The sequence below is a fragment of the Notechis scutatus genome, chromosome 2 (genome assembly GCF_049901735.1).
Source record: "Notechis scutatus isolate UNSWTSFEM ecotype Mainland chromosome 2, rNotScu1.2, whole genome shotgun sequence".
NCBI lineage: Eukaryota > Metazoa > Chordata > Lepidosauria > Squamata > Elapidae > Notechis > Notechis scutatus.
In genome coordinates, this window is record NC_142010.1 from 190071906 (window position 1) to 190099064 (window position 27159).

At 41.0% G+C, this 27159-nt stretch overlaps 1 protein-coding gene across 1 annotated transcript; it reads right to left on the minus strand.

Moving 5' to 3' along the window:
• Positions 1-1916: 1916 nt before the first annotated feature.
• On the minus strand, positions 1917-24388 carry ACER2 (alkaline ceramidase 2). The gene is made up of 6 exons (XM_026680275.2): positions 23989-24388; positions 19973-20087; positions 16994-17135; positions 9845-9982; positions 8039-8176; positions 1917-5748 (listed from the first exon to the last, which is right to left on the minus strand). Exons 1-6 carry the CDS (start codon positions 24094-24096, stop codon positions 5562-5564), a joined length of 828 nt encoding a protein of 275 aa, XP_026536060.1. The 5' UTR covers positions 24097-24388; the 3' UTR covers positions 1917-5561.
• Between the last annotated feature and the right edge of the window lie 2771 nt (positions 24389-27159).

The window sequence follows — 27159 nt, forward strand, 5'->3', positions numbered from 1 at the left end:
TTAACAATTGTCAATAAGAAAGACAAAAAAAAAAATCTAGAGTGGCTGTTGAAATACCTGAAGATAACAGAAGAGAATAGAAAGAACTGGAGAATATCATGAAGTATAAAAACCTGCCAATAGAATGACTGTGGCAAAATAAAGCAAAGGTAGTACCAGTGCTAATATGTACCTAATATGTCCCAAAACACCTGAAGCACCACTCGATTAGTATTGATGAAATCATCCTTGGTCAATTGCAAAAGTCAGCTTCACTTGTACCAGTTTATCCCCACTCCCTGTGAGGTAACTTTTAACCTTATAGCAAACAAACAAATAAATAAATATCTTACTTATCCCAAATTTTTGGGAAGGATTCCGTAAGTGGACAAAAATGCCAAATCCAGTCTAAACGTTTGGCTGTGTGACCAATCATAACAATTTCTTAAATTTATATGCTACTCGATTCCTACGACTCTGGACGATTTACAAATACAAAATCATTTAAAAACAAGAGAAAAAATAGCATAGGTAAGGAACATGAGATTTGGTAAACTTTGGGGATGTAAGACATGGGGGGGGGACTTTAAACAGGGCTGTATTCCATATGCTGAAAATTCTGTGCCCAGTCAGTAAGTTTGAGGGTGGTAATTATATGATCCAATCAGCCCTCTCTGACTCTAGGCAATTCTATGGGCCATGTCTTTCCACATCTTCTGATCCTGCACTACTTGAGTTGTTCTAACATTAAAAATGCAAATACTACCAACAGATACCCTCCTGAACAGACCCTCAATATTGATAGGAAGAACATACATTTAAGTAATATAAAAATGGGGATTGAAATCCAACTGCCGACTCAACATTAAGTGTGATTGTAATAGAAATCTGCCTGCCTTTCCCTCTGGCAATTTCAAACATTCTTAACCACCAGGCTGTGTTGAGCAAGAGGAACAAATGTCTACTACCAGTACTGAAGAAACTTCTTGGATGAGAAGCGAAACGTCTTCAAAGAAAAACAAAAAGTCCAGTTGCCTTTTGGAAAAGCACCTTTGGGATAACCATGATATCTGGATGATGGAGATTTTCCATAGACAAACAAAATTCTACTACCTGAGCAAAAATCTATTTGCACAAAATTGGATTTTATCCTGATTGCTTTTAATTAGGAAATTTTTCAAACCAAACCACACACTTAATTCATATTAAATTTGATTTAATTCAGTAGGATGCACTTTTGAGTATGCAATTAAAAAGACAAAGCCTCTTGGGGTTTTTTTTTGTATCCAAACAAAACTGAAGAGATTTCTAGCCTAAAAATTGCTTTCCCTTTAAAGAGCCTTTAAATGGCACAATTTTCTTCCATTTGTTCTACACATGCTAACCCTGCCTCCCTTGTGTTTTAAGGAATCCTTCAAAGTTCCATATACCGTAAAAAAAAATCACAAGTTATTACTCACCCTACATATAATGTATTTATAATTTATTGCAATCACTGTTCCAAAACATATCCAATTTTAATCCAGTTTTAATGAAATATGTTTTATTATCCATTTAGTAACCCCTGCCTGTTTTCTCTAAATATGGGTGTGAATGCTGCCAAAATACCATATGTCTATGATGAGAGCATCAACTACCATTTGCCTTATATCAGGCAACAGCCATGAACGATGAAAACAGGAATTGCATGTATATCCAGTTCTCTACATCTGTGGTTTCCAAAGTGGTATGTCTATACCCCAGAGGTGTGCAAAATTATGCATTGAGGTTCAGGAAGAAAATATTAAAATATCTATTGTGTTTATTTTTATCCAAAAATAGGAAATTAATCTATTCTAAAAGTATACAAACTATATCAAGGGTCTATGTTTTATAATGTACATATTGATACAAAGTACACGGATATCATTTATAAATCAATAAACAAACACATATTGGGAGGGCATGATCAAAAATGTTTTATTGATAAGGGTACAGAATAAAACAAGTTTGTGGAGAGACCACTTTTCTAGATTATCTCTTATATTTCAAACTCACTTTTAAGAAAGATGTTCCAAAGGAAGTACTTTTTTACAGTACAACAATGAAGTCACTTGTTCATCAACAGAAAACCAAGTGGATTTTGCATAAAAACTTACTGAATTTCAAAATACCATCAAGATACCAAACTTGAGGCCTTAATCAAGTGGTTACAACCCAGAGAAAATTTGTCACTATTATGTATAAAATAAAGAAGCACAGCACAGGTGCTTTCAGACTCATTGTTATTATATACCTGAGAATGATCGGATCTCCTAACCTTTAAAAAGAAAAAAAGAAAAAAAGCAGCCATGTGAAAATGTGTTCCCAGCATAATATATGTCACCACAGAATGTGCTACACATAAAAGTATTTAAGAGAAAGAAATAACTGCACAGTTGCAAGTAAAGTCAAGAAAATTCACATTCCCCACCCCCCCCACCTGAATGGGATGTTAAATACTTTTTTGTTGGTATAATTGAACAGCTGGATACTAGAATTACTCTAATTAAACAGTGCCCACGATTACTTGTTTACTAGAAAAATCATCCCCATACTCCCCCCCAACAAAATGAGACACATACAAGGAAGAAATTTTACATTTCATAAATGTTCACTTTCGTTTTTTCAGATTATCTGTACAGCCTTGTGCAGTTCTTCAAACAGGCCAACTTCATGTTAAATGTATGTAGATGATTACCAGAAGTTGTAATTTTTTTGATGTTGCTGATACAAGACAGAAACCATCAAAGAAAATACTTAAATAATTATATGAGACTGTCTAATCCTAAAAGCATTATTTCCAAAACTCAAAAGCTTGTGTCCCAAATTGCTAAAGTAATTTGATAAGAAGTATTACTGATTCTATTTTTATTTTCTGGTAACACTATAAACAAATATTTCAAGATTCAAAGCTTGATAGGAATAGCAATTGAGAATTGCAAACTAAGGGAAAAATAGGTAACTTTTTAAATAAAAGAAAATAAAAATAAAGATATCTGTGGCCTTTCATCATGCATTTTACAATATCCAGAACACTACAAATTTTGCTGCCGGTTCATTGATATACAACTTCCAATTTTTAGCAGGATGATTTCCCTAATTGTTGGTTTGTTTTGTTTTTAAAAGGGGGAGGGGAATCATCCTTTAACCTTCTGCTCTTCCACCAATCTCCATCCCATTCTTAGCTCTGTCAACTGCATTTTTCAGAGTCCTCCCAATAAACCTGAAACCCCTAGAAGCAAAATGGGTGTGAACTCCTGGCAATCATTTAGGAATACCAATAACTTGCTAACAAACCTCTTGCCTATCCCCCCTATAACAGCCTAAAGGCCTCAAAAATAGCTGCCTCAAATCACTCAGAAGTCGGAGCTTGTTCCAACTCAAGGCAACCCAAAATTGTATGGGATTAAGGTCTGTGCTGGTCATCAGCTGGCAAGAGATGGAGGAACTGGCAAAATACAACTGTATCATTGCTGTGCTGCTGACTTCATCTGCATTCATTTTGCCAACGGTTGGCCAATGAAATGTGCCTCAAGCCCTTGGGGGGAAAACTTCTCTTGATAATCACTAAGGTAGACTGTCTCAACTTTGAAAAATACAGATGCATCTTCCATTCTTCAACTGCAGGAACCAAACTCTGTAGCTCAAAGGGGGAGCACTGAATTGCCTTGTCCTAAAATGGGGGACCAGGCCATGCTGACAGAGCCTTGAGGCACTCACTCACAAACAGGCATGGGACTAGGCCAGTCCAGAGCTTCCCCACAGTGATAAAGCTGTCTCAATCAACTCACTTTGGAAAAGTTCCACACAGCCAGTGGCTCCCAACTGGGAAAGATGGCCCCATTTATTTAATGCTCCATGCAACATTTCTGGCACTGCATCAAGGAACTGAGCAGTCACTGGCAAAGGAACAAAACGTCCAGTTTAATTTCACAATCAAACACAGATATTTTTACCCAGCTTGGTCCATCAGCAACTGTGAAACTTTGATTGCAAGAAATGTTTTTCTTTTCTTGTTTACAACTATATCTTGGCTTTGTATCCAGGGATAGAAATGCATGTTTTTGTTTTTGCGTATGCTAGAAAACAACAACAACTTATTTGTAGCCTGTATTTCCGCCCAAACTACTAAGCCGTGGCTGATTATTTATCCGACATCTCGTCTTATACCAGCCCACCTCTTAAATTTAAAGCATTTAAATACAAAAGAGAGGATTCTTTCAAAAGCAACGTTAAAAGCTCCAAATTCATAGGACTGACTGCAGGATCATCTACAGGGTCAGTCAAAAAATAAATAAATAAATAGTGAGATAATTGGAGCCCCCCTTTTTTTTCTCTTGCATCACAAAAAAAAGGGGGGCAGGGCTAAACTTTTAACCACATGGCCCATGAGCACCATTTTGATTTCACAGACTCACTAACAGATATTTTAACAAATGTTCAAATATTTCAGAATCTGGGGAACACCCCAACTCACGCACAATTTAAGAAGCTTTCAAACACCTGCAAGAAGCCAAAGCCCTATTTTTTCGCTGCCCTTGACATTTAGTGATATCTGCTTAAAAATGGAAGTGAATAATGAGGCTTGATTGCTCTCTACATAAACTATCTCCTAAAAGTGTGTCATGGAAACAACAGGCAAAAAACAAAAAGAAAAACCAAACCCAGACGGATAATTAAACTCAAACCTTTCCAAGTTCATTTGTTTGCTTGCAAAGAACATGGAATTAAAATAGAGATTAAGAGATAAACTGTTTGGTTGTTGTTGTTTTTTGTCAGAAATTGGGTAGATTGCTGAATTGCTCTCCTTCCCAGAACTCGGCTGAAATATTACTTAACTGCCTGGAGACCAAGTAAAACCTCACAACCAGTCATTTCAAAGACATTTTTTTTTCCTTCACTGACTTTTCTCCCACATCTTGCAGTAAACCAGTCTCCAAAGAGTGAACTATTATATATGGATTGAAAAAACAACAACCACCACTGTCGTTTGTTTATCATATTTTGATGGATTAAGAAGAGAGCCAGCTTCTCAAGGATTGTACTCCTTTTAAACTGACCGCGGAGTTTAAAGGGATTTCATTTGCTCAATTAATGTGTAAATATACACCGGCAGCAGAGGAGGGAACAGCTGCAAAGCAATTCTATTAAATCCTTAATACACAAATCCGGTGATTATTTCCCAACCAGAACACAGCCAACAACACACCTGCAGAGACGGACACCCTTGCTTATTGTGGCAGGGCAAGATGCCACCCAGTTCCTGGCCCACCGAGAGTGTGACAGGCAGTCAAAGCAGAAGAGAAATAACTTTACTTTTTTGGAGGGAATGGGGAGGTGCACTTGTGGAAATACAGGCTTTCTGCTTTCCTCGTTGGACGGATTCAGGCATTTCTTAGGCCCCTCAGAACAAACTTTTTTTTTGAGATTCTGCTCTGACCCCCCGTCATCAGGTGTCCTTTGCTTCCGCAAGGACCTCCCTCTTGGGCAATCTTCCCGCAAGAGATTCGGGCCTTTTGAAGAAACAGCAGTTAAAGAGGACAGGACGCTTCCGTTGCCTTTCAAGTGATCTTGAGGGGAGACTTCTTGTGAGCACAGAGGAGAGTGACGTAGGGCACCCCGATGAATGCCCACTTCTCACTGGGCCAGAACTTGATGACGGGGCCTTGCTCGGGGATCTCAGAGACAGCATCAAAATAGGCAAAGCAGACGCAGCCCAGGTAAGCTGCAATACAGATGAGGATGTGCCTGGAAGAGAGAGAAGAAGGGCTACAGTTTGGTTCGATTTCAGGTCTTAAAACACAAAATTATTCCAGTTGGAAGGGACCTCGGAGGTCTTCTAGTCCAACCCTGACAGAGCTAGAGCCAGAAACCCTATTATCATTTTAGACAAATGGTTGTCCAGTCTTGGGTTGGTTTTTTTGTTTTTTGTTTTGAAGCCTTCAGTGATGGAGCTACCCACAACTTTTGAAGGCAAAAGCTGTTCCACTGGTTGATTGCTCTCACCATTAGGAAATTTCTTAGTTCTAGGTTGCCTCTTTCCTTGGTTAGTTTCCATCCATTCGTTGTTTCTTGTCTTTTGGTGCTTTGGAAATGTTTGACCTCCCTCATGTTTGTGGGAACCCCCTACAAATTTTGGAAGAATGCTATCAAGTCCCCCCAGTCCTTCTTTTCATTAGACTAGAGACATGCCTAATTCCAGCCCCCTAATCACTTTTGCTGGTCCTCTCTGCATTGTTTCACAAGGAGAAAGGGCAGCGAGACATAAGACATAAGAATTTATTTGTCGTGTTACACTACTTAGCGGGTGCAACGAAATGAGGTGTACTCTTCCACAAAGTAAAAACTGGACAAACACCACTAAAAAGAAAAAAAATTAAACTAAACACAACCAACCATACAATCATCTCTATGCAATTTAAAAATGTAAATACCCCATTACTCTCAGCCATTTAATTCCCAAAAAATCTTATGACCCTGCATTCAAACTCAAAACTGCACTTGGATAAAAACTGTTCTTAAATCTGGTGAGTCCTTGTTCTCTTAATACCTAAATCTCCTTCTCGATGGTAATAGTTCAAGAGCTGATGTCCCGGATGAGAGGAGTCATTCAATATATTAAGAAGAGTATCTTCCTCTTCGTCTATTCCTATACAGTTCTTCCAAGAGGAGTGAGCAGCCAATGATGTTTTGGGCCGTCTTGATCCCCTGAATTGCCTTTTTCTGCCACTGTGCAGCTGGAGAACCATACACAGAGACAGTAGGTTAATATACTCTCAATCGAACTCGATGAAGGTAGTCAGTAGACTCTCAGCCAGTTGTTGTTCCTAAGAATCCTTTAGTAAATACAACCGTTGTTGTGCCTTTTTAATTAAAGCAGCGGTGTTTGCACTCCAGGTCAGGTTATTTGTAATGATGGTCCCGAGAAACTTACATTCAACCACCTGTTCCACACGAACTCCTCTATATACAGTGGCTGAATGTCTGCTCTTTTTCCTATAGTCCACTATAACCTCCTTAGGTCAGTGGAAGTAGTAAACTTACACACTTTTGCAGGGAAGAGAAACTACGAAGCTTCCTCAAGAAATGGGAAAGCTTTTGTAAAAGTTTTTATTTTTATACTACTCACACAGCAACCCAGAAAACGTTCAGTAGTTGCTCTGCCATCTGTTGCAATCTGGAAACAGGGTGTAAAACAGACTGTGTGCATTGTGTCAAGGCAAGCTTGGATCCCAGGGCTCAATTCGAGGATGTTAACACATTTATATGTGCATCAGCAATTTTTTTCACCTCTGGAAAGAAGGCAAATTAACTTCCTTTCTCAGAGATGCTTATTTGACAGTTTGCAATTATGAATCAGCTGATTTTCTGAGTATCGAGTCTCTGATTTATGGGAAATAGGGTTCAAATCAGGATTTAAAGCAGAAATGGAGGTAATCCTTGGTTTGTGGGCCACTTGGAACCACTGGACTATTTTTAATAATGATTGTAGCTGGAGAATCATGTTTTAAAACAGAGGTGTCCAATCTTGACAACTCTGAGACTTGTGGACTTTAACTCCCAGAGTTCCTCAGTCAGCATAGCTAGTTGGGGAATTCTGGGAGTTGAAGTCAACAGATATTAAAGTTGTCAAGGTTGGACATTCCTGGTTTAAACTTTAGAACAGACTTCCAGCATTGTCCTCTCAATATTCCACCCCTAGCTACAGCATCCCTGCAAAATCTCAGAAAAATCTTTGCCCCTCATGTAATCCTTCTGCTCTCTTGTGTCATTGTTCAGCCTATTGTAATTTGTAGCACTTCCACCCAAAAATATCAGCCTCTAGTTATGGAAGGAGGCCCAGCAATTTCCTTTTTGGAAATCTTAAAACACCATGATATGCTACTGTCAGAACACAAATGGGGGAGCAGAAATCTATTTTTCTGCCAGAATTTATTTTGTTAATGCTGTCTAACTTGATTGATTCATGGAACAAACTAATCACCAAAAACACCTTACGCAAGATCTGTTTTTAATAAAGAATAAATCTAGGACTCACCATACGCAGTGTAAATAAGGAAATTTTAAAGATGACCAAATCTCGCAAAATACTTTGTCACTAATCCAACAAAATAGTGCCAACATCCACCATAGGCCAGAAAACAATCCCAGCTTATATACTCGGACATTGTCACACCTAGAAGGAAAAGTGATAACTGATACACTATTGGCAATAGTGTCAATGAATAAAACAGAAGTTTTAAATCAAGCCAACCTAGATTATAAATCAAAATACAGTTTTTGGTTAAACCTGTTGAATTACTGAATGACACAAATGAAATATCAACAGTAGGAATGTCTACAGGTTAGGAACCAAAAAATCAAAATGAACTGATCAAAGCTCTACCCAAAAAGCAAACAGCTATGTAGCCACTACCTTTTGGGACCATAGCTAATCAGAAGCATGCAAGCAACCAAATTTCAATTGTAAGAGATGTCATAGCATTTGATCTTACTGGACTTGAATTCTTCTAGCTAAAACGGTACATTTGAAGTGTTTTGCTTCCTTTTGAACCTATCACTTAGGGCTGTCGAACTCACGGCCTGTGGGCTGGATGCATCACGCTCTGGCCACACCCACACCCGGTTTAGCGAAGGGGAGAAAAGTCATAATACGTCATATGACGCTGCCGTGATGATGAGAGTTTGACACCCCTGACCTAAGGTTATTTATTACTGCAATAACACGTGGGAGGAAGATGATTTTTGCTTACTGAGAAGGAAATCTAACATCTATCAGATATCTTCCATCAATTCAATTTTGTACATATATGGTTTATATTAATTGCATATGTGCGTTCTTTACATCGGGGTCCTCAACCCTCCAGTCCACGGACTGGCACGGGGCCATGGCTTGCTAGCAACTGGGCTGTGCAAACAAGAGAAGCCCCACCTATGGGATGAAGGCAGCATGCGAAACCACGCCTCCTCTGGTCCTCAGAAAAAAAACTCTCTTCATGGAACTGATCCCTGGTACCCAAAAGTTTGGGGGGGCGGGCGCTGCTTTACACGGCACCACTTCACTGGTCCATAACTTACAATTTTGATCAATTTTTTTTATCATTTACCAGAGATGGTTTGAATTTTGATTTGATGTCCCATGCTGTGGCATCTAGTCCATGTTCTGTACTTAGGGCAATTTTATGTTTTGTATTTAACATCAGAGTTTCTAAAGCCTCAAAACGGAGCTCAGACCACCATGTTGCACTAGAGCAGGGGTGTCCAGCCTTGGCAACTTTAAGACTTGTGGACTTCAACTCCCAGAATTCCTCAGCCAGCTTTGCTGGCTGAGGAATTCTGGGAGTTGAAGTCCACAAGTCTTAAAGTTGCCAAGGCTGGACACCCCTGCACTAGAGGTACTAACTTCATCTTAAGTTATGTATTAAGCAAGTTGTGGGGGGGTAGGGGAGGGAAGAGAGTAAGAGTATTTCTCCTAGGGCCATACCACCCCTGAAAAAGCCAAATGACAACTTCCAACCAGAAACGGGATGAGGTTGTGCTGGAATGCACCAGCATTGAAGAGCCTGTGTGGTCTAGTGGTTAAGGTACCAGGCTAGAAAGTGGGAGGCTGTCAGTTCTAGTCCTGCCTTAGCCATGGGTGACCTTGGGCCAGCTCCTCCTGCTCAGCCCAACTCCCCTCACAAGGTTGTGGTTGGGTGGAACCGAGGAGGAGGAAGGCGTGTGGGATATTTTTGCCACCTTGAGTTATTTCTAAAAATAATAAAGGCGGCGGCGGGGGGGGTGTGTCTAAATAAATGAATTAAACACAATTTATCTGCCTCGCTTCAGCCAGTCTGGTACATACCTTTTAAGTTCTGCAATAAGCAGGGCGCTGCAGGGAAGACCTAATGTCATCAAGGAGATGTTATTGATGGCGGGCTTAACAAAGGCGAGGCATGTAGTGACTCCAGAAAGAATGCCCACTGCAGCTTTGAACCGGCCTCTGCAAAACATATGTATTTTTAAACAGGGTCACTCTGGGATGAAATAAAGGTGTCAAAAACTATTTGCTCAGTATAATTGATGCTTCAAGTCGTTCAAGAGAAGAAAAACAGAGACAGGTTTTGCAAACTCAAATGCCTTTGTTTTAAGGCACTACGTAGAATCTGGAGGACCACATACTTTACTTACTTAGAACATGGGTTTTGTTTGCAAAAAATGTAGAAGTACTGTAGTCCGTGACTTACGGCTGGGAAATTTGGTCGTGAGTTGTTGCACTCACCACATGATCAGACTTGATTTTATATCCGTTTTTACAACGGCTGGTAAGTGAATCAGGCGGATTGAATCCAGCTTATCCAACGTCAGAAAATGGCAAAAAAAAAAAAAAAAGAAGAGTCACAAAACATAACAGGGTCACCCACACCCTTTTGCACTACTCAGGTGACCCTGAGGATACAGATAAACCTCCAGGTGACCTAAAGCAGGGATCCCCAACCTTTTCGACGCCGCGGCCCGGTTCCGACATCAGCTGGGCGCCGCTGCCCGGTACCGGCGTCAACTGGGCGCCGCCATCTTTTATGACAAACAGCGCTCGGTGGCGTCACGGGCGCTGTTTCGTCATAAAGATGGCGGCGCCAGCGCTTCTGGTGAGCTTTTCGGGTAGAAATGGCTTTCTACCCGGAAAGCTCACCGAAGCGCTGGCGCCGCCATCTTTTATGACGAAACAGCTCCGGTGAGCTTTCCAAAAAAAGATGGCGGCGCCCAGCAACCAGCGGCCCGGTAAGGCTTGTTCGCATGCCCGGTACCGTCCGCGGACCGGCGGTTGGGGACCCCTGACCTAAAGAATGAAAATGACCAGCTGACTGCAAGGAATATAAATCTTTCCATTCCCTGCTATCCTGTCAGAGCTGAAGAAATTGCTTGGATGAGAAGTGAAACATATTCAAAAGAAGAAAGTCCAACAGTTGCCTCCTGAAAAAGCACCTTTGCGTCAACCATGACCTGGATAGCTGGGACTCTCCATAGACTTTTAACCAGTCATAAAAGTGTCAGTTTTCACTAAACGCAACTGAGCAGGAAGCAGGAAGTGCAGCACTTGTAACTTTGAGAACAAAGATCGTAGGCCCATTATAACTTTGAAAGGTCATTAAGCAATTGATCACAAGTCAAAGATTGCCTGTAATAAAATGAGGGAACATGATTCCAGGCTGATGAATCGCTTTACTCGTTCTGCCTGCTCCTACATCATGTTGTCCTATTACCTATCTGCAGTCTAAGTTGTACAAGGCTTTGTACACTCTAGTAAGCACCCTGAATTGTGTTTAAGAAAGCAAAAAGCAAAGTGAGTTGTTTGATCATTTCCAAGGTAGTTCTAGTCATCATCACACTCATCACTGCACAACTTTCTGTGCCAAGTACAATTTTGGCACTGACTTTATGGGGTGGCCACATGAAGATAATTCTGAGGATATGAGTGCATGAACCACTGATGCTAGGTAGCAAGTTGTGGATTGCCTGTATGCGTTGAATCTACAAGATGAAGCCAAACAATGAACTTGATTTAGGAAATCAGAACATATAAACAGCTCTCCTTTTAAATGATATTCCATGATGCTGTTGATACTCCAAAGTGCTAAATTTTGTTGTAAGTGGCAAAAGGTAAACTTATAATTGGTCCTCTGAGAATTACAGCAGAACTGGTAGAAGAGTTTATGGATTAGCACCCGATTCTTACTACACAGGCGGCTGTAAACAGAACCGGCACCCTACTGCCTATTTCAACTGCTTATTTGTGAGACAGTAGCAAAATGTTATTGTTCCTTTGAAAAGAAGTATATGAAATTACACTAACAGAGACAGTGGAAATTATTGTCTGGTGAACAAGAAAAAAAGGCATGTTTGCTGGGGGAAAATAACAGATAACAGATAATCAGAGTTGGAAGGGACCTTGTAGGTCATCTAGTCCAACTCCCCAATCTCTTCTTGAAAGTCTCAAGTGATGGTGCTCCCACAACTTCCGAGGGCAAGCTGTTCCATTGGTTGATTGTTCTCACTGTCAGAAAGTTTCTGCCTATTTCCAGGTTAAATCTCTCCTTGTTTAGTTTTCATCCATTATTCATTGTCTGGACTACAGGTGCCTTGGAAAATAGCTTGATCCTTTCCTCTCTGTGGCAGCCCCTCAAATATTGGAAGACTGCTATCATGTCTCTCCCCTGGTCCTTCTCTTTACTAGACTAGCCAGGCCCAGTTCCTGTAACCGTTCTTCGTATGCCTTAGTCTCCAGTCCCCTAATCATCCTGGTTGCTCTTCTCTGTACTTTTTCTAGAGCCTCAACATCTTTTTTATAATGTGGTGGACAAAACTGGATGCAAGGATGCAAGGATAATATTGTATTATGTGTATACAAAAAGAAAAATCATTACAAAAACTGTAGTCACAGAGCACAGACTATAGATAATATTCAAAGAGAAAATGCAGAACAATTTTGGAACTCAAAAATAATTGCTTTAGAAGTGAAAGACAGGGAGAAACGTAAGAGGCTGCAGCAGAGGGATTAGAATTAAAAACAAAAGTAACAATATAACTCTGGATGAAACTGAAGGGAGAGAGAGCTTAAAGGGATATTTTATAGATTTTTTAATGGGAATTACAGGGAACTGGTTTGGTGTAGTGGTTTATGGCAGGGTCTCCAACCTTAGCAACTTTAAGACTTGTGGACTTCAACTCCCAGAATTCCTCAGCCAGCAAAGCTGAGGAATTCTGGGAGTTGAAGTCCACAAGTCTTAAAGTTGCTAAGGTTGTAGACCCCTGGTTTAAGGCATCATCTAAAAAACGGGAAATTTTGAGTTTTAGTCCTGCCATGGGCACCAAGCCAGCTGAGAGGCCTTGGACCAGTCACTCTCTCTGCCCTCAGAAGCAGGCAATGAGAGTCAAGACTGCAGAGAATTAAAAAAAACACTGGGTTATTGTGCCCACCCATGATGAAAAACAGGTAATAAAAGCTGTGTGAACATTGATATTTTGGAAGCAGGAAAAACTGACGTCCTGGAGAGAAGTAAGGAAGAAAAAAAAAGGCAGTATACAATGTCGAAACAAGCCTCAGGAAATACAGGTATGACCACAATTGAACCCAACATTTCTGTTGCTAAATGAGGCAGTTGTTAAGTGAGCTTTGCCTCATTTTACGGCCTTTCTTGCCACAATTGTTAAGTGAATCACTGTCGCTAAGCTGATTGTTAAGCAAATCCACGGACTGCTTGTCAGAAACACTCAAAAGGCGACCCCTTGACACTGGGCACTTCAAAGGTCATAAATATGAGTCAATTGCCAAGGGTCTGAATTTTGATCACGTGACTGTGGGGATGCGGTTGTGTGAAAAACGGCGATACGTCACTTTTTTTCAGTGCCCTGGTTAAGTTCGAACGATCACTAAATGAACAGTTGTTAAGTCGAGGATTACCTGTAAAGCAAAAAACCCTGAGGTTGGTCTGACTTCCATTAGCTGTGAAAGAGGGAATGGTTTTAGATAGACCTGAATTAGAAAAGGACTTCCAAAGCAGATTTTGGCAGCAAGGCCAGGATCTAGCAGCGGGGATGAAGGAGAAGTGCAAAAGTGCAAGGCATCCCCCCATATCATAACCAGAGGATTTTTAGCAAGGCTGAACTGCCCACCATCGTAAAATTCTCCGTAAAAATCCTTGCACTCTTACACTTTTATTTTCTGAATGGGACTTCTGTAGCTGTGCTTGGCTCAGCCTGTCTTGCTGGCCATCGACGGGGGCAGCGTTTGCTCAGTGGCAGATCCAGTATCTCAAGCTGCTCCTACCATCGCAACAATAATCCTCAATCAATGTCAGCCACAACACTCACACCGGTTAGGGCTCAACCACAATGCTACCCCAGAGTGACAGTAATGCTGAAGCATAGAAATGTTGTGGACCACCAAAAGGATGGAGACTTCTCCACCAAAGATCTACATTCCCAGACATGGGTGTGTGTGTGTGTGTGTGTGTGTGTATACTATGAGTGTCTGTCCATCCATCCATCCATCCAACCTGGAAATAAGGAGAAATTTTCTGACAGTGACAGAATAATCAACCAATGGAACAGCTTGCCTTCAGAAGTTATGGGAGCTTCATCACTGGAAGCTTTCAAAAGCGATTGTACTGCCATCTGTCAAAAATGGGGTAGGGTCTCCTGTTTGAGCAGGGGGTTGGAGTAGATGACTTGCAAAATCCCTGCCAACTCTGTTAATCTGTATCCTGTTTGTCTGTCTGTCTGTCTGTCTGTCTGCCTGTCTGTACATGCATATGCATATATATTTAATTACTGACTTCTGTTCAATAAATCACCAACCTAGAAACTGTCTCTGAAGGGCTGGCTATAAATCCCTAAAGTAAAGGGTAATTTCTCTAATCCAGATTGCCTGATGACAATGGGAGCTGTAGTTTAATCGATGTAAAAGGTGCTACACTGGGGGAAGACTAAGCTATTTTTCGTAATTTGTCACATGGCAAATAAATCCTTGGTGAATAATCGGCCATATATTTATGAGAGACAGAACGAAAGAAAAAGATTAATCGCAAATATAATATCTGCGCTCCTCTCGTCTTTGCTCTGGGGCTCAAAGCTACACGTTAATCTTATAATCTTTTGGGGAAGAGTTGCTGAGGGATTAGACCAACCATCTCTAACCCAATTCTCTCTCATGACCCCAGCAACCGCCAACAAACATGCCACTGGGAAAATCCTAAGCCCTTTTCATAGCTTTTTTCCTTGTGTCAGTATTTTAGCCTGCTCGTATTCTTCTATATAACATTATGAGGAGCATCCTAAGTACAGAGGAATCGGTGGCAGCTATGATGTACATTGTACAGTATTGAAGAATACAGGCAGAAAAACTAGATTTCAGGAAGACCAAATTCACCCAGAACGAACAGGTTTAGCCACATTATCCTGTGGGAATGTAATTATATATTACTAAAACTCTCGTTGTCATGACTTTTAACTGGGCAAACCAGGCAAATCCTAGGGCACCAACTTTAAACCAAGATACCTCAAATGAGCTAACTTATAGTATGTGTCCAAAATCCAGACCCATGATTTTTGAGGGAGTGAAATTTGGGGAAGTTGTGGCTGTTTCAGAGCTAATGGCTGCTGCTGCACTGCTATGGTCACGTGAATTTCATTTTCAACATTTCGTGACAGTTTCCCAGCCAGTCCAGCAATCCCTTGCTCCTCCTCCACCCAGCAGCAGACACTTGACTTGATGAAAGAGAAGGGAATAGGAAAGAATAGGGAAGGAAGAAAGGGAGGAGGAAGGGCCTTGTAGCCTTCCTGACCCATACTGACCCCCATGCAACATCCCCAACCTGCATGGCACATCTCTCATACTCTCAAGCATCCCCAGGCACCCTTCTCTACCCGCAATCTCCCCATGTGCCCTCCCTCATCTACAAGGCACCTCTCACACAGCCCTGTGACCCAGACCCTTCGTGACCTGTGCCACTTTTGCATGCCCTACCTGACCAATGTGGCATCTCTTACACACACACACACACACTCTTCCTGAACTGAGCTCTTCCTCTTGCACATTCCCGTGCACTTCCTGACTCACAGCCTAGCATACCACTTGCAGGAGGTAGGGAAAGGCAGAGGTAGGGAAAGGAAGGGGATTTCTAATGCTGCCCAACAGTTTTCCACAAGGAAACTCAATAGGAAGTTGGAAGTGGCTCCCACTCCCACTCTTTAGCCCATCCATGGTCTTTCTGTTTCTCTGTTTAAGTAAGGAAATATCTCTGAACCAATGACCCACTGAGACATGGATTTACTTTATTCATATCCCACATGTATTGTTTTTATAGGCATCTCAAAGCAGCGATCATACCTAATACTCCTTACTCCTCCTATTTTCCCTCCTCTTACAACATCCCTGTGAGTTGGCTTGAGAGTGTGTGACTGATCCAAGATCACCTAGGCCCATGATGGCGAACCTATGGCACGCATGCCACAGGTGGCACGCAAAGCCATTTGTGCCAGCACGCGAGCTGCAGGCAAACTTACCTCACTGGGCATAAGCGTACCTCACAGTTGATTTTCGGCCTCCCAAAGGAGGCTTCTGTAGGCTTTGCAGGCCGAAAACTAGACCTGTTTCGTCACTTCCTATTTTTCCGAAAATACCAGAAGTGACAAAACAGGGCTAGTTTTCGGCCTGCAAAGCCTGCAGAAGTCTTCCTCAAGCCTTTGGGAGGCCGAAAAAGGCCTCAAACCAGCTGAAAATCAGCTGTGAGGCACAGTGCAGGTAAGGAGGCGGCGGGGGTGGGTGGGTATTACGCATGCATGTGGAGGGCGTGTGGAGGGCCATTACTTTCTGGGTGCTGGCACGCAACTGCGAGCATGCAAGCACACGTACAATTTTTGGCACAGGAGCCCAAATAGGTTAGCCATCACTGACCTAGGCAGTTTTCATCCCTAAGGCAGGAAATCCATCATCTCCTGGTTTCTAGTGATTAAGGAGTGGTGCCTTAATCACTAGACCAAACTAGTTTGTGTAGTTCTTCCTAACTGGGTGAATTCCATCAAGATAGTGCCCTTTAATTTTCCAGTCGACTTCAGGTTTCCTCTTTAATTCAACATGCAAGACAGTCTTTAACATTTATCTTCTGCCTTTTTTTCCCATCAGTGTTATGAAGTAACTACTTAAATACACTTTCCCTTATTTTAAATTTTGTGGATAAACTGGGAGACGAACCTGCTTCATCTTCTGCTTTGTCATTTGTCTACCACTGGCAGCAATAGAAAGACTGTAACGTAGGGCAAGTGGGAGAAGCTGTAACTGAACTAAAATCCAATCGGCTTGCCTATATAAAGATAAACCTAAAACTAGCTTACAAAACATCCGTTCTAATTTCCTGCACAGAAAGAATCGTCTTTCTGCGTTCCTTCTTTCAAGAAAACAATCATGATATTAAGGCACAAAAACCTGAACACAATGCTTTCCAGAGATATTTACCTGTCATTCCTAAACATTTTGGGTAGATACCTTCTGGGGAACCACATAGCCAAAGCACACATCAGAACCCAAAGTATAGCAAGTTCATCGAGCATCTGACCCAGGAAGCTAAGTGTAGCATGGAAGTAGACAGATCCAATCCCTAGAGAGAGATAGTAAATGATTATTATTCTATTACTAAGACATGATCAAATTATTATTTTCCAACGATTGTCCGAAAAATTAAACTTTTATGCATTAGATTAAACATACAAGATGAAAAGCCAAGTTATAAAAGAAAAGCAACATTCACCCTCCAAAATCAACATTAATTTTAATGCACTTGTCCACCAAATCTTTTATTTGTGAAGATTTTGCTTAACCAGCCAGTCTTATAGAAATATTTGAGGTTCTTAAAAGCAATGAAGCAGGGAAAATCTTACATGGTCCTTTGGTCGACAGTGGAGTAGTGGGTGATTTTTCCCATAAAATTTTTTTTACTTAGATTTTTATGCTGCTTTTTTATATACTGTATTTGGTCAACTCAAAGTGGTGAACACACTTAATACTTCAATAGAAGATAATATTTGTAACTCAGGGTTGAAATGAGGGGCTCTTGGTGCTCTCTGAAATTGTTTTCTTGCAGATGCTTCATTACCAAACTAGGTAATATCATCAGTGGGGTTTGCTCTCTTTTTATATACCAGTGGATTTTCTTCTCAGTATTGGTGGATGTTCTTGGTGGTTTCTTGGTTAAGCTCTCATTTACTGTTTGTTTGTCGGAGTTGGTACTTCCTTGTTTGGGGTTTTGTTTACTTCTTGATTATTGCTCTACTGTTAATCTTGGTGTTAATCTCTGCTCATCTGGGTGTTGATTAATGATCTTTGGAGTTTTCTTTTTGATCTTTTTCCTTTTTTTGGTTTTATGATTGTCTCTTTTGAATGGTATGTAGATGTTGTTTATCTCTATGTGCCTGTCGATGGCTGGTTTGTCTCAGTGTCAAGCTTCCAGAAATTCTCTAGCGTTTTTTTTAGAAGTGGCTTGGTTTATGATGCTCTGTTTCCACTTAATACTTCTGCCTCCTCTTTTCCCCACAAGAATCCTGGGAGGTAGTAAGACTGATTCAGTTCCCCAGCTGGCATGTGTGCCTAAAGAAGGCCTAGAATTCAAGTCTATGGTTTGCAGGCAGGTACCTTCACCACTATTCCAAAACATTCTCCCCATTCACTGCGATTTCATACAGGGAAGAGCACCAGTTATATATTTTGGACTTCAATTCACTTCAGCTCTAGGCACTTTGAACAGTGATACAGGAATGTGGAATTTTTAGTTCAAAGTATCTGGACACCAAGTTATCTACCTAACTCAAGATAGTGCCAAGAGGATGTTCTGTAATAGATAAATTGCTAGTTGTGTGGCTTTCTTAATAGAATGGTATTTAAATTACACTTTTATGTGATGACCCAGAGTATATCAGAAATATAACAAAACCCAAAACGTAACTAAAAGTCCTTTAATGCCTTCAACTTGGCTCCACTGTTTAATTGTTCACAGTGGAGGAGTAAACTATTTTCAAAATAACAGTTCAAAGAAATACAGTTCAAATTCAAAGAGCCGATAACGAAGCAAAAACCAAAAACAAACTGCACTGAATAAAGTTCCATGACAGACCAGAATAGATAATTGCCAACTTCAGGAAGATAACCAGGTACAGTCCGTTGGAAGAACGCCAACCAAGATAAACCTTCTTTAAGAATAAAACACTAATTTGTCTCCAGCGTCTGTTAGCACGCAGGTCCAATCTCTTATGCAAATCTCACACCTGCAACACATGAAGAGGATCAAGGTCCTCTCCTCCTGAGTAGACCACGTTTTACCCTGATCCTCTCCTTCCTGCGTGTCCTAGGATGGGTATGGGCCTGGGTCCTCCTCTGACTGCTCGGCCGGCCTCTGCCCTTCCCCAGCCTCCTCCACCACCTCTGGAGCCACACTTCCACTCCCTGTTGGCTGTTCCTCCTCTTCCTGAGAGTCAGTCTCCACCAGGGGCATGACATTTTTATGATAGTATTTGTTTAGCAGACGCCCAGAGTTGGTTATCTGATGAACGGCTATATAAATATTTTAAATAAATAAAAAGAAAATAATATTGTGCAATCCAATTCCTAGTCAAGGAAAAGAAAGAGAGTTCAATCATGCTTATCCAAAATAATAAAAAAAGATTAAACAATTTGATTTGGATTGTTTCTGTGTGTTTGAATTTTAACTACTGGGTATCTTCAGATTCTTATGGGAACAGAACTTGTGGACAAAAAGAAGTGACAACATAACTTAGCAGAAACTGGATTGCTACATCAGTAGTAATAGCCAAAGAAACCAACGCAATAAGATGAATATATTAGCAATTATAGTACATGATATGTTAAAGGGGTCATGATGGTATCAATTTGCAATATTGTTCTTCGGTTTGAGTACATATTTTGCTTCTGAATTACACATGGTCCTCGACTTATAACGCATTCAGTTACAACAGCACTGCAAAAATGTGCCTTATTACCTTTTTTCACACTTATGACTTTGGCAGCATTCCCCAATGTCATGTGATCAGAATTTGGACAGTTGGCAATTGGCACGTATTTATGACAGTTGTGGTGTCTGAAGTCATGTGATCCCCTTTTGCAACCTTCTGACAAGCAAAGTCCATGGGGAAGCCAGATTCACTTAACAATCATGTTACTAACTTTATTGCAGTGATTCACTTAACAACTGTGGCAAAAAAGGTCACCAAATGGGGAAAAACTCATTTAACTGTCTTACTTAGCAACTGGAATTTTGGACTCCATTGTAGTTGTAAGTCAAGGGCCCACCTGTAGTTATATGCTTAAACACCCACTCAATTGAGGCATCTTTTGATTTCATGATACTGTAGTACATTATTTAAAATGATAATTTTAAACTCCTAATTTTCATGTCACGTCCCATAAAAACTCAGAATAACTTACCTACAACTACTAGCAAGGTCCATATTAAATAGATTCCACTGTTGAAGCAGGTTGCATATTGTCGGAATAAGCACATACATATAGGGGGCAGGACAAAAAACAAAACGTTGCTTATCTAGAGAGAAAAATAGAAAATATTTAAATAAGCAGAAATAAATTACAGATTTTTTTTCTACCATTCCTTCTCTCCGATATAAATTTTGCACCATTAATCAAGTGACAGCCTTAGCAATCATAACAAAAAGGAAATTTAATTAGTGTTAATCAGTGTTGCTATTTTCACTGTATACAGCAGCCTTTCAGGCAAAGGCAGAGGCGAAAATCCCCTTATATGCCATTGTGACACATCTGTAATATATATATATACACATACATACATACATACATACATGCAGGTCTTAGCGTGTTCGGGTCTTTTCCCGTGTAAGGTTGAGAGCATCTTGGCAACGTTTCGATGAGGTCCCACTCGCCATCTTCAGGCTGGTGCTTTCGGCTTTGTGCTTGTGCGAGCAAAGCATGAAGCCGAAAGCACTAGCCTGAAATGGCGCAGTGAGACCTCGTCGAAACGTTGCCAAGATGCTCTCAACCTTACACGACGGAAAAGACCGAACATGCCAAGACCTACAAACCTGTACCCGTGAAAATCTACGAAAACAAATATGTATGTATGTATGTATGTATGTATGTATGTATGTATATGCAATATGTATATGTATGTATATTGCAGCTAAAATTGCTCACATTTGCTCAGTACCATTTGAGCAAGATTTTGTGAGACAATCAGGGATCCTTCTGAGTTTGCAGAGATCAAGAGGTCGAAGACGGTTGGTCATAGCATAAGCTCTGCCATCTGTTGACCAACACCCTACCCAGCTTCTTCAGGGATAGTAGATGTTGCTGAATTGCTGGATCGTCTTAATCCAGGTATATTTTTGTATTACTGTAGGAAAGTTGTGTAGAGAGTGGTGAGGAAGGCAGAAAAGATGATTGGAAATTCACTCCCTTCTATCCAGGACATGGCATATAAGAGCTGCTTGACCAGGGTCCACTGTGTTGTCTGACAAACTCATGGAGACACATCCTCTCCATGAACGGTTTTCTTTGTTATCTTCTGGGATGAGACTTTGTGGTAACGAAACAGAACTAGATTCTGTAATAGTTTCATACATATAGTATCAACTTTGTTAACTCTCAAGTCTTTTTTCTGCTATCTATTCTAAATGGTGTGTCATTTGTGTGTGTATGTGTATATTTGAGAGCAGGCATCAGAATTTCATTTTTTTAAGGTGTGCTAGTGTGTTCACAGAAAAAAAGGGACAATAAAGGTTCTCTTATCTATCTATATTGGAATCAATTCCCATTTCCTCTTTGAGGGACGATTTCGAGAGAAGGTAGTAAGCTTCAGCTACAGACGATACTAGAAGAAAAAGGTTATTCAGATCCCTTCAAGCCTGGATCTAGGCCAGGGAAGTACAGACAAGGAGTACTTGCTTAATGGCTGCTCTATTTAGTGATCGTTCAAAGTTGCAAGGGTGCTGAAAAATTAACCACAGTAGTCCTCAAGTTACAACAATTGGAACTGGTATTTCTGTCACTAAACAATGCAATTCTAAAGCATGATATCACATGCTTTGCTTAGTGACAGTAATCCCAGCTGCTGTCATTAGCAAAATGCCACTATTGTCACGATTTGTCCCAAACACAACCTCTTTCTGCTGTAATATCATAAAACAGTTTCAGGAGAACAAATGACTTCATTCCTACTACAGGAGCTACAGGTAGCTTAGAAAATATTGCAGTAAGAAGTTAACAAAATCATCTCCACTTAAGGAAGTACATTGACTTTTTACTTTGTTTGGTTTATCTTCTTTTATGCCCAAACAAAAAAAAGTAATATAACTAAACTTAGAAGACAGGAAAAGTGTACGCAGGTTAAGTTTTGCAAACGTATTTGCATGGTGAAATCAAAATCTTCAGTATTTTCAAAGCTATGCCTTTATTTATCACAATTTCTACAACGATGTAAAACTGTGGAGGTTTGCCAACCAGTACTATAGCCTCTTAAACATAACTGAATTTGTCCAGAATCCTCTTTTCCTAAAGCAAGATTTAAAATGACTGCAATATTTGAGACCGTTGCTTTGCTCTATTAATCAAGGGCAATACATTTAAGCTTTATCCTCCAATATGAAAAGCAAATCTCTTTCAAAAGAAGTTGCTTAACTAAAAACTAAAAACAATCCATTCAGCAAAGCTACAAACCCTTGGAATAAGAATACATATTCATAACTTTGGAACTTTTCTGTCATCCTTCTGATTTTACATATTTCCTATTACAAAAAAAACAAACCTCAACAATTGTGATCAAGCTGCATTTAAACTGATCAGAAATGAACTAGATTAACTTCAGCAGGTCCAAACATTTACAGCTAAATGTTCACAACATGCTAAACTTGGTTATCATTTTTGGATGGCATAGTGTACTATGTTAACATCAGTTTAGTAAGCGTCATGCTTCAATATATTCTGCAGACCCAAAGAAAGGGGGATTAATTCAATAACCAGATTAATTGTGCTGTGTGAATGTGGTTACCTTCTAAGGCCCAAATGTAACTACTACTGTAATAAGGTATAAAATCAAATGAAGTAACTGTTCTCTGCTGCCTTTTTACAAATGGTTTTGCCATTTAGCCTGGGCCCTGGTATCATGGATGAGCCCATTTCGGGGGTTTCCCTTGAGTGTTTCCACTGCTATTTCTGTTGTTTTTAATTTTGATTGGTTTTGTTTTTTCTGTTTTTCGTTGTTAGGCCACCCAGGGACGTGTATAAGCAATGTACAACCTGCTAAATAAATACATTCCTCTTTGCGTGCCTTATTCCAGTTGATTCCTCAAATCTTAGCCACTTTAGGAAGCTGTGGATCTTCAACTCCCAGAATCCTGCAGCCTGGGAGTCGAGATCCACGGCACTTTGTAAAAAGTTTTACTAAAGTTTGAAAACTGCTGGTCTATTCAAAGTTTACGCATAGCAAAAACCTCATAGAATTCTATTGCAATTGATGATGATGATGATGATAATAATAATATTAATATTAATAATATTAATAATAATAATAAATATAAAGGCCTACAAATAGAAATAGAATGACTATGGCAAAGGCAAGCAAGGGTAGTACCAATAGTAATAGGCGCCCTTGAGTGCACTCCCAAAACAACTGGACCAGCACTTGAACCCCATAGGCATTGACAAATTTGCCATCAGTCAACTGCAGAAGGCAGCTTTACTTGGAACAGCTTCCATCTTGCGGGGATATCTGTAACACCATCAAACATCCAGATTTGCCTATCCCAGGTCCTTGGTAAGGACTCGATAGGTAGACAAAAATGCCAAACCCAGTCTGAATATCTGGCTGACTGTGTGAGTAATGATAATGATGATGATGATGATACCTAGGACCTGGCAGCAACCCGTATCAACCATTAGCGTTAGTTAATATTATTTCTGATATATTTTTAAATATTCTGTTGACTGAGTTTCATGTTTAACAAATAAAAGTTTATTATAATAATAAAGGCACCGGACGACGTTAACATCCTCACAGGTCAAAATCGTGGCTCTCTAGCCGAGTCAAGCCAGGAAATCGTGGTTTGCAAACCCCAAATTGGCACATTTCGAGCCACAAACCTTCCTCCACCGCGTTACACGGAGCAGTCAGGGCAACACACACACATACACCACCTGATGCAACCAGGTCCCTTTTCTTTTTTCCAGCCCATCAAAAGCAAGCGAGGAGCTTCCAACCGGGCCATTCCCAGGAGCGATTGCTCCCAGGCCCGGTTTAGCGTGCATAGCAACGCAACTTGTTTTTTTTTTTTTGCAAAAACCCTTCCAAAACCCAGCGCAAAACGCAGCGCCGCGCTCTCTCCCCGCTTCCTTTTGGCAAAAGCCGAGAGAGGCGCGGGACGGTTTGTTCCCAAGTTTTTGTGTGTGTGTGTGTGTGTGTGTGTTTTACGCACCGTGTTGTAAAACTCGGCGATGATGGGCACGATGGTGTAGTTATCCTCGCACCAGTCCAGTTCGGAGCTGCCCGCCCGGAGATGATCCCACAAGAGGAGGGCGATCATGGCCAAAGACCTTGTTAAGGACCGGGCTGCTACCCCGCAGGACAAACGCCGCCAAACGGTCCTCCGGCAGCGGCTCGGCTCGGCTCAGCCCCAGCTGCAGAAATCATTCAAAAAAGCCCCCACCCACCCTCGCCCTCACAACCCCGCGCGCGACAAGCTCGCCGCCTGAGCCTTTTTTTTTTTTGGCTGCCTTTGCCCGACTCGGGGAAGCGTTCCGACGTTTTCACCTTTGCGCGCCTCTCTCTCTCCCTCTCTCGGCTTTTACACAGCAGCGGCGCACACGCCTCCTTCCCAGCTGATCCAGCGGGGGCCGTCCCCAACCTCGCGCCTGCGCAGCGGGGGCCTCCATGTCACGTGCTCTGTTCTTCTTCACCCGTTGCCCTTCGTGCGTCAAAACGCGCGAATTCTAGTCCAGGGGGTCTCCGACCATGGCAACTTTAAGCCTGGCGGACTTCAACTCCCAGAATTCCCCAGCCAGCATTGCTGGCTTGGTTTTGCTGGCTGGGGAATTCTGGGAGTTGAAGTCCGCCAGGCTCGAAGCGGGGGTGCAAAAAAAAAAAAAATGCGGTACTTTACGAGGCCTCGGGCCTTTTTATTTATTTATTTATTTATTTATTTATTTATTTATTTATTTGATTTGATTTGCCAATTGTTTACAAGATAATAAGTATAAGTGTATAACATAGTTGTGTATTTTTCTGTGTATTTTATTTTTGTGTATTTTATTTTGTATTTTTCTGTGTTTATCTTTGGGCACAGGAGCCTTGGTCCATTTTAGCCGCCCTGGTTTGCAGTTGGAACCCGTTTCTTTTAAAATGTTTTTTTTTAAATACTTTTCTTCTTCCCGTTTCTGTGCCATCAAAACTATAATTTCTTTTCCTACATGGGAGACTTGAACTCCAAAAGGAACCGCTCAAAAGAGTTGTGTGGCCTTTGTGCAGTGCAAATGATACTTCAGGGAGCATGTTTCTTATTGTGCGGAGGAAACGATAAAAAATTGGAAACAATTCCGTTGCATGTATTTGAAAGGCCAAGTTGGTGGTTTTTGGGTGTTCCCTGCAGATGAAGAACTCGCCCGAACTTCTGGAAGATGCCAGAAAGCAGAAGGGGGAAATGTTGCTGCTGCCTGCCATGACATGGTTTGCATCTACAGGGGAATCTCTGGAAATAAAAATGCAACCAAAAAAAATATTTTCTTGTCTTTTTCATCCTGCCCTAACGGATTTATACATGAGGTGGCTATTGCATTCACAGTTTCACAGTTTATTTCCCGTCATAAGGGAGCATTCTCTTCCACGAAGGTCCTCATTTTACTACATAGAGCAGGGTCCCCAACCTACCGGGCCGCTGGCTTGCTGGGCGCCGCCATCTTTTTGATGAAAAAGTGCTTCTGGTGAGCTTTTCCGGGTAGAAAGCTCACCGGAGCACGTTTTCATCAAAAAAGAAGCGGCGTAGCGCTCAGTGAGCTTTCCGGGTGAAAGCTCACCGGGCACGTTTCATCAAAAAGATGGCGGCGCCCAGCTGATGCAGTGCCGGGCGCGGCGTAAAAAGGTTGGGGATCACTGACATAGAGCAAGCGGCTTCTTCAGCTCTTCCAATGAACATGAGAAAATATTTGTATTATATATTATTTCCCCCATTCCAAGCTAGTAGATCTGATTCATCAGCCATCCAGAACAAAATGGAACAGGGTAATTCTGAGCACTCAAAGTGGGCTATAGCTACATCGACTTACGACAGTCATATGGTCATAAATCATGCAGGTCATTAAGTGAGGGACCTATCTAATTAATGCTAGTAATTAGCAGACTGGTTGGGGCAACAGGTTTTCCAAGCCCAGAAAATTGCATATAGAGTCCAAGAAAATAGCTTCTTTGTTGCTTCTACAGCAGAGGCAAAACGTCACCTGTTAATTCTGGAAGATGGCTGTGGTGAAAACATTTTTGCTTTTCACACTATTGGGGCTGCAGAGGATAAAATTCCATTTCTTCCATTGTGTGTCCCAATATTGAGGTGACATAAACAGAAGTTTCAGCAAGTAGCAATCTCTGGCTTTTTGTGGACTCAGAAGTTAACTAAAGTTAGTAATTAGAGGAGATGACAACAAGGAATTTTAGTGTAAATTAGATTCAGAAATTTAAAAAAAAATCCTGAAAAAATGGCAGTGGAAAGCAATTTCGTTACTCTCACCAAGAAAACTATGCAATTCTCAATTACCAGGAGTTCAGCTCAATTTAAGGGTGTCTTCATTTTAATAGGGGGTAAATTTTCCCAGCATAACAAAATAACAGTGGAAGTGACCAACTGCCCTAACAAATTTCCTGTCTTACAGGAAAAACTTCAGCACAAAAACATGATGTGTAGAACATGACCAGGCTCAACCCAAGGGAGGGGTCAAAAACAGGGGTGGGATTCAAATTTTTTAACAACCGGTTCTGTGGGCATGGCTTAGGTAGTAGGCGTGGCTTGGTGGTCATGTGACTGGGTGGGCGTGGCTTGGTGGTCATGTTATTGGCTGTGTGTGGCCAACTCAATATCACTCACATTGAGGCACGCATCTCCTTGTCTGGCCTCTCATGACTGTGGGGATGCTGCAACAGTCATAAGTGTGAAAAATGGTCATGTCACTTTTTTCAGTGCCATTGTAACTTTGAATGGTCACTCCACACAAGCAAAGTACCAGCAAAGGAGGGGAAAAATACTCCAGAGAAGTTCCTGAGACAGGAAATCTAGTCCTGCCAAGAATGTAATAAGGGTTAACGGAGAGGCAGTTTCTGTAAGCAACACCAGAATGTTTCCTTCCTGCCTTCCTTACATGATTAGGCCAGTAATTTCTTCTAACAACTGGTTTCCAAACTGCTTAGAATGTTAACAGGTCTAGCAAATAGGTGCGAACTGGTAGAATCCCACCCCTGGTCAAAAAGCATTATCAGTTGAGTTTCTTTGCCCTCACAAGAGATCTAAGTCTAGGCCATCTTGAATTCCTTATCTACCACTAAATTGCTTTGACTTTGAGGAGTCCAGATTCTTGTAGATAACTTAAGCTTGCCATAGACTTTTATA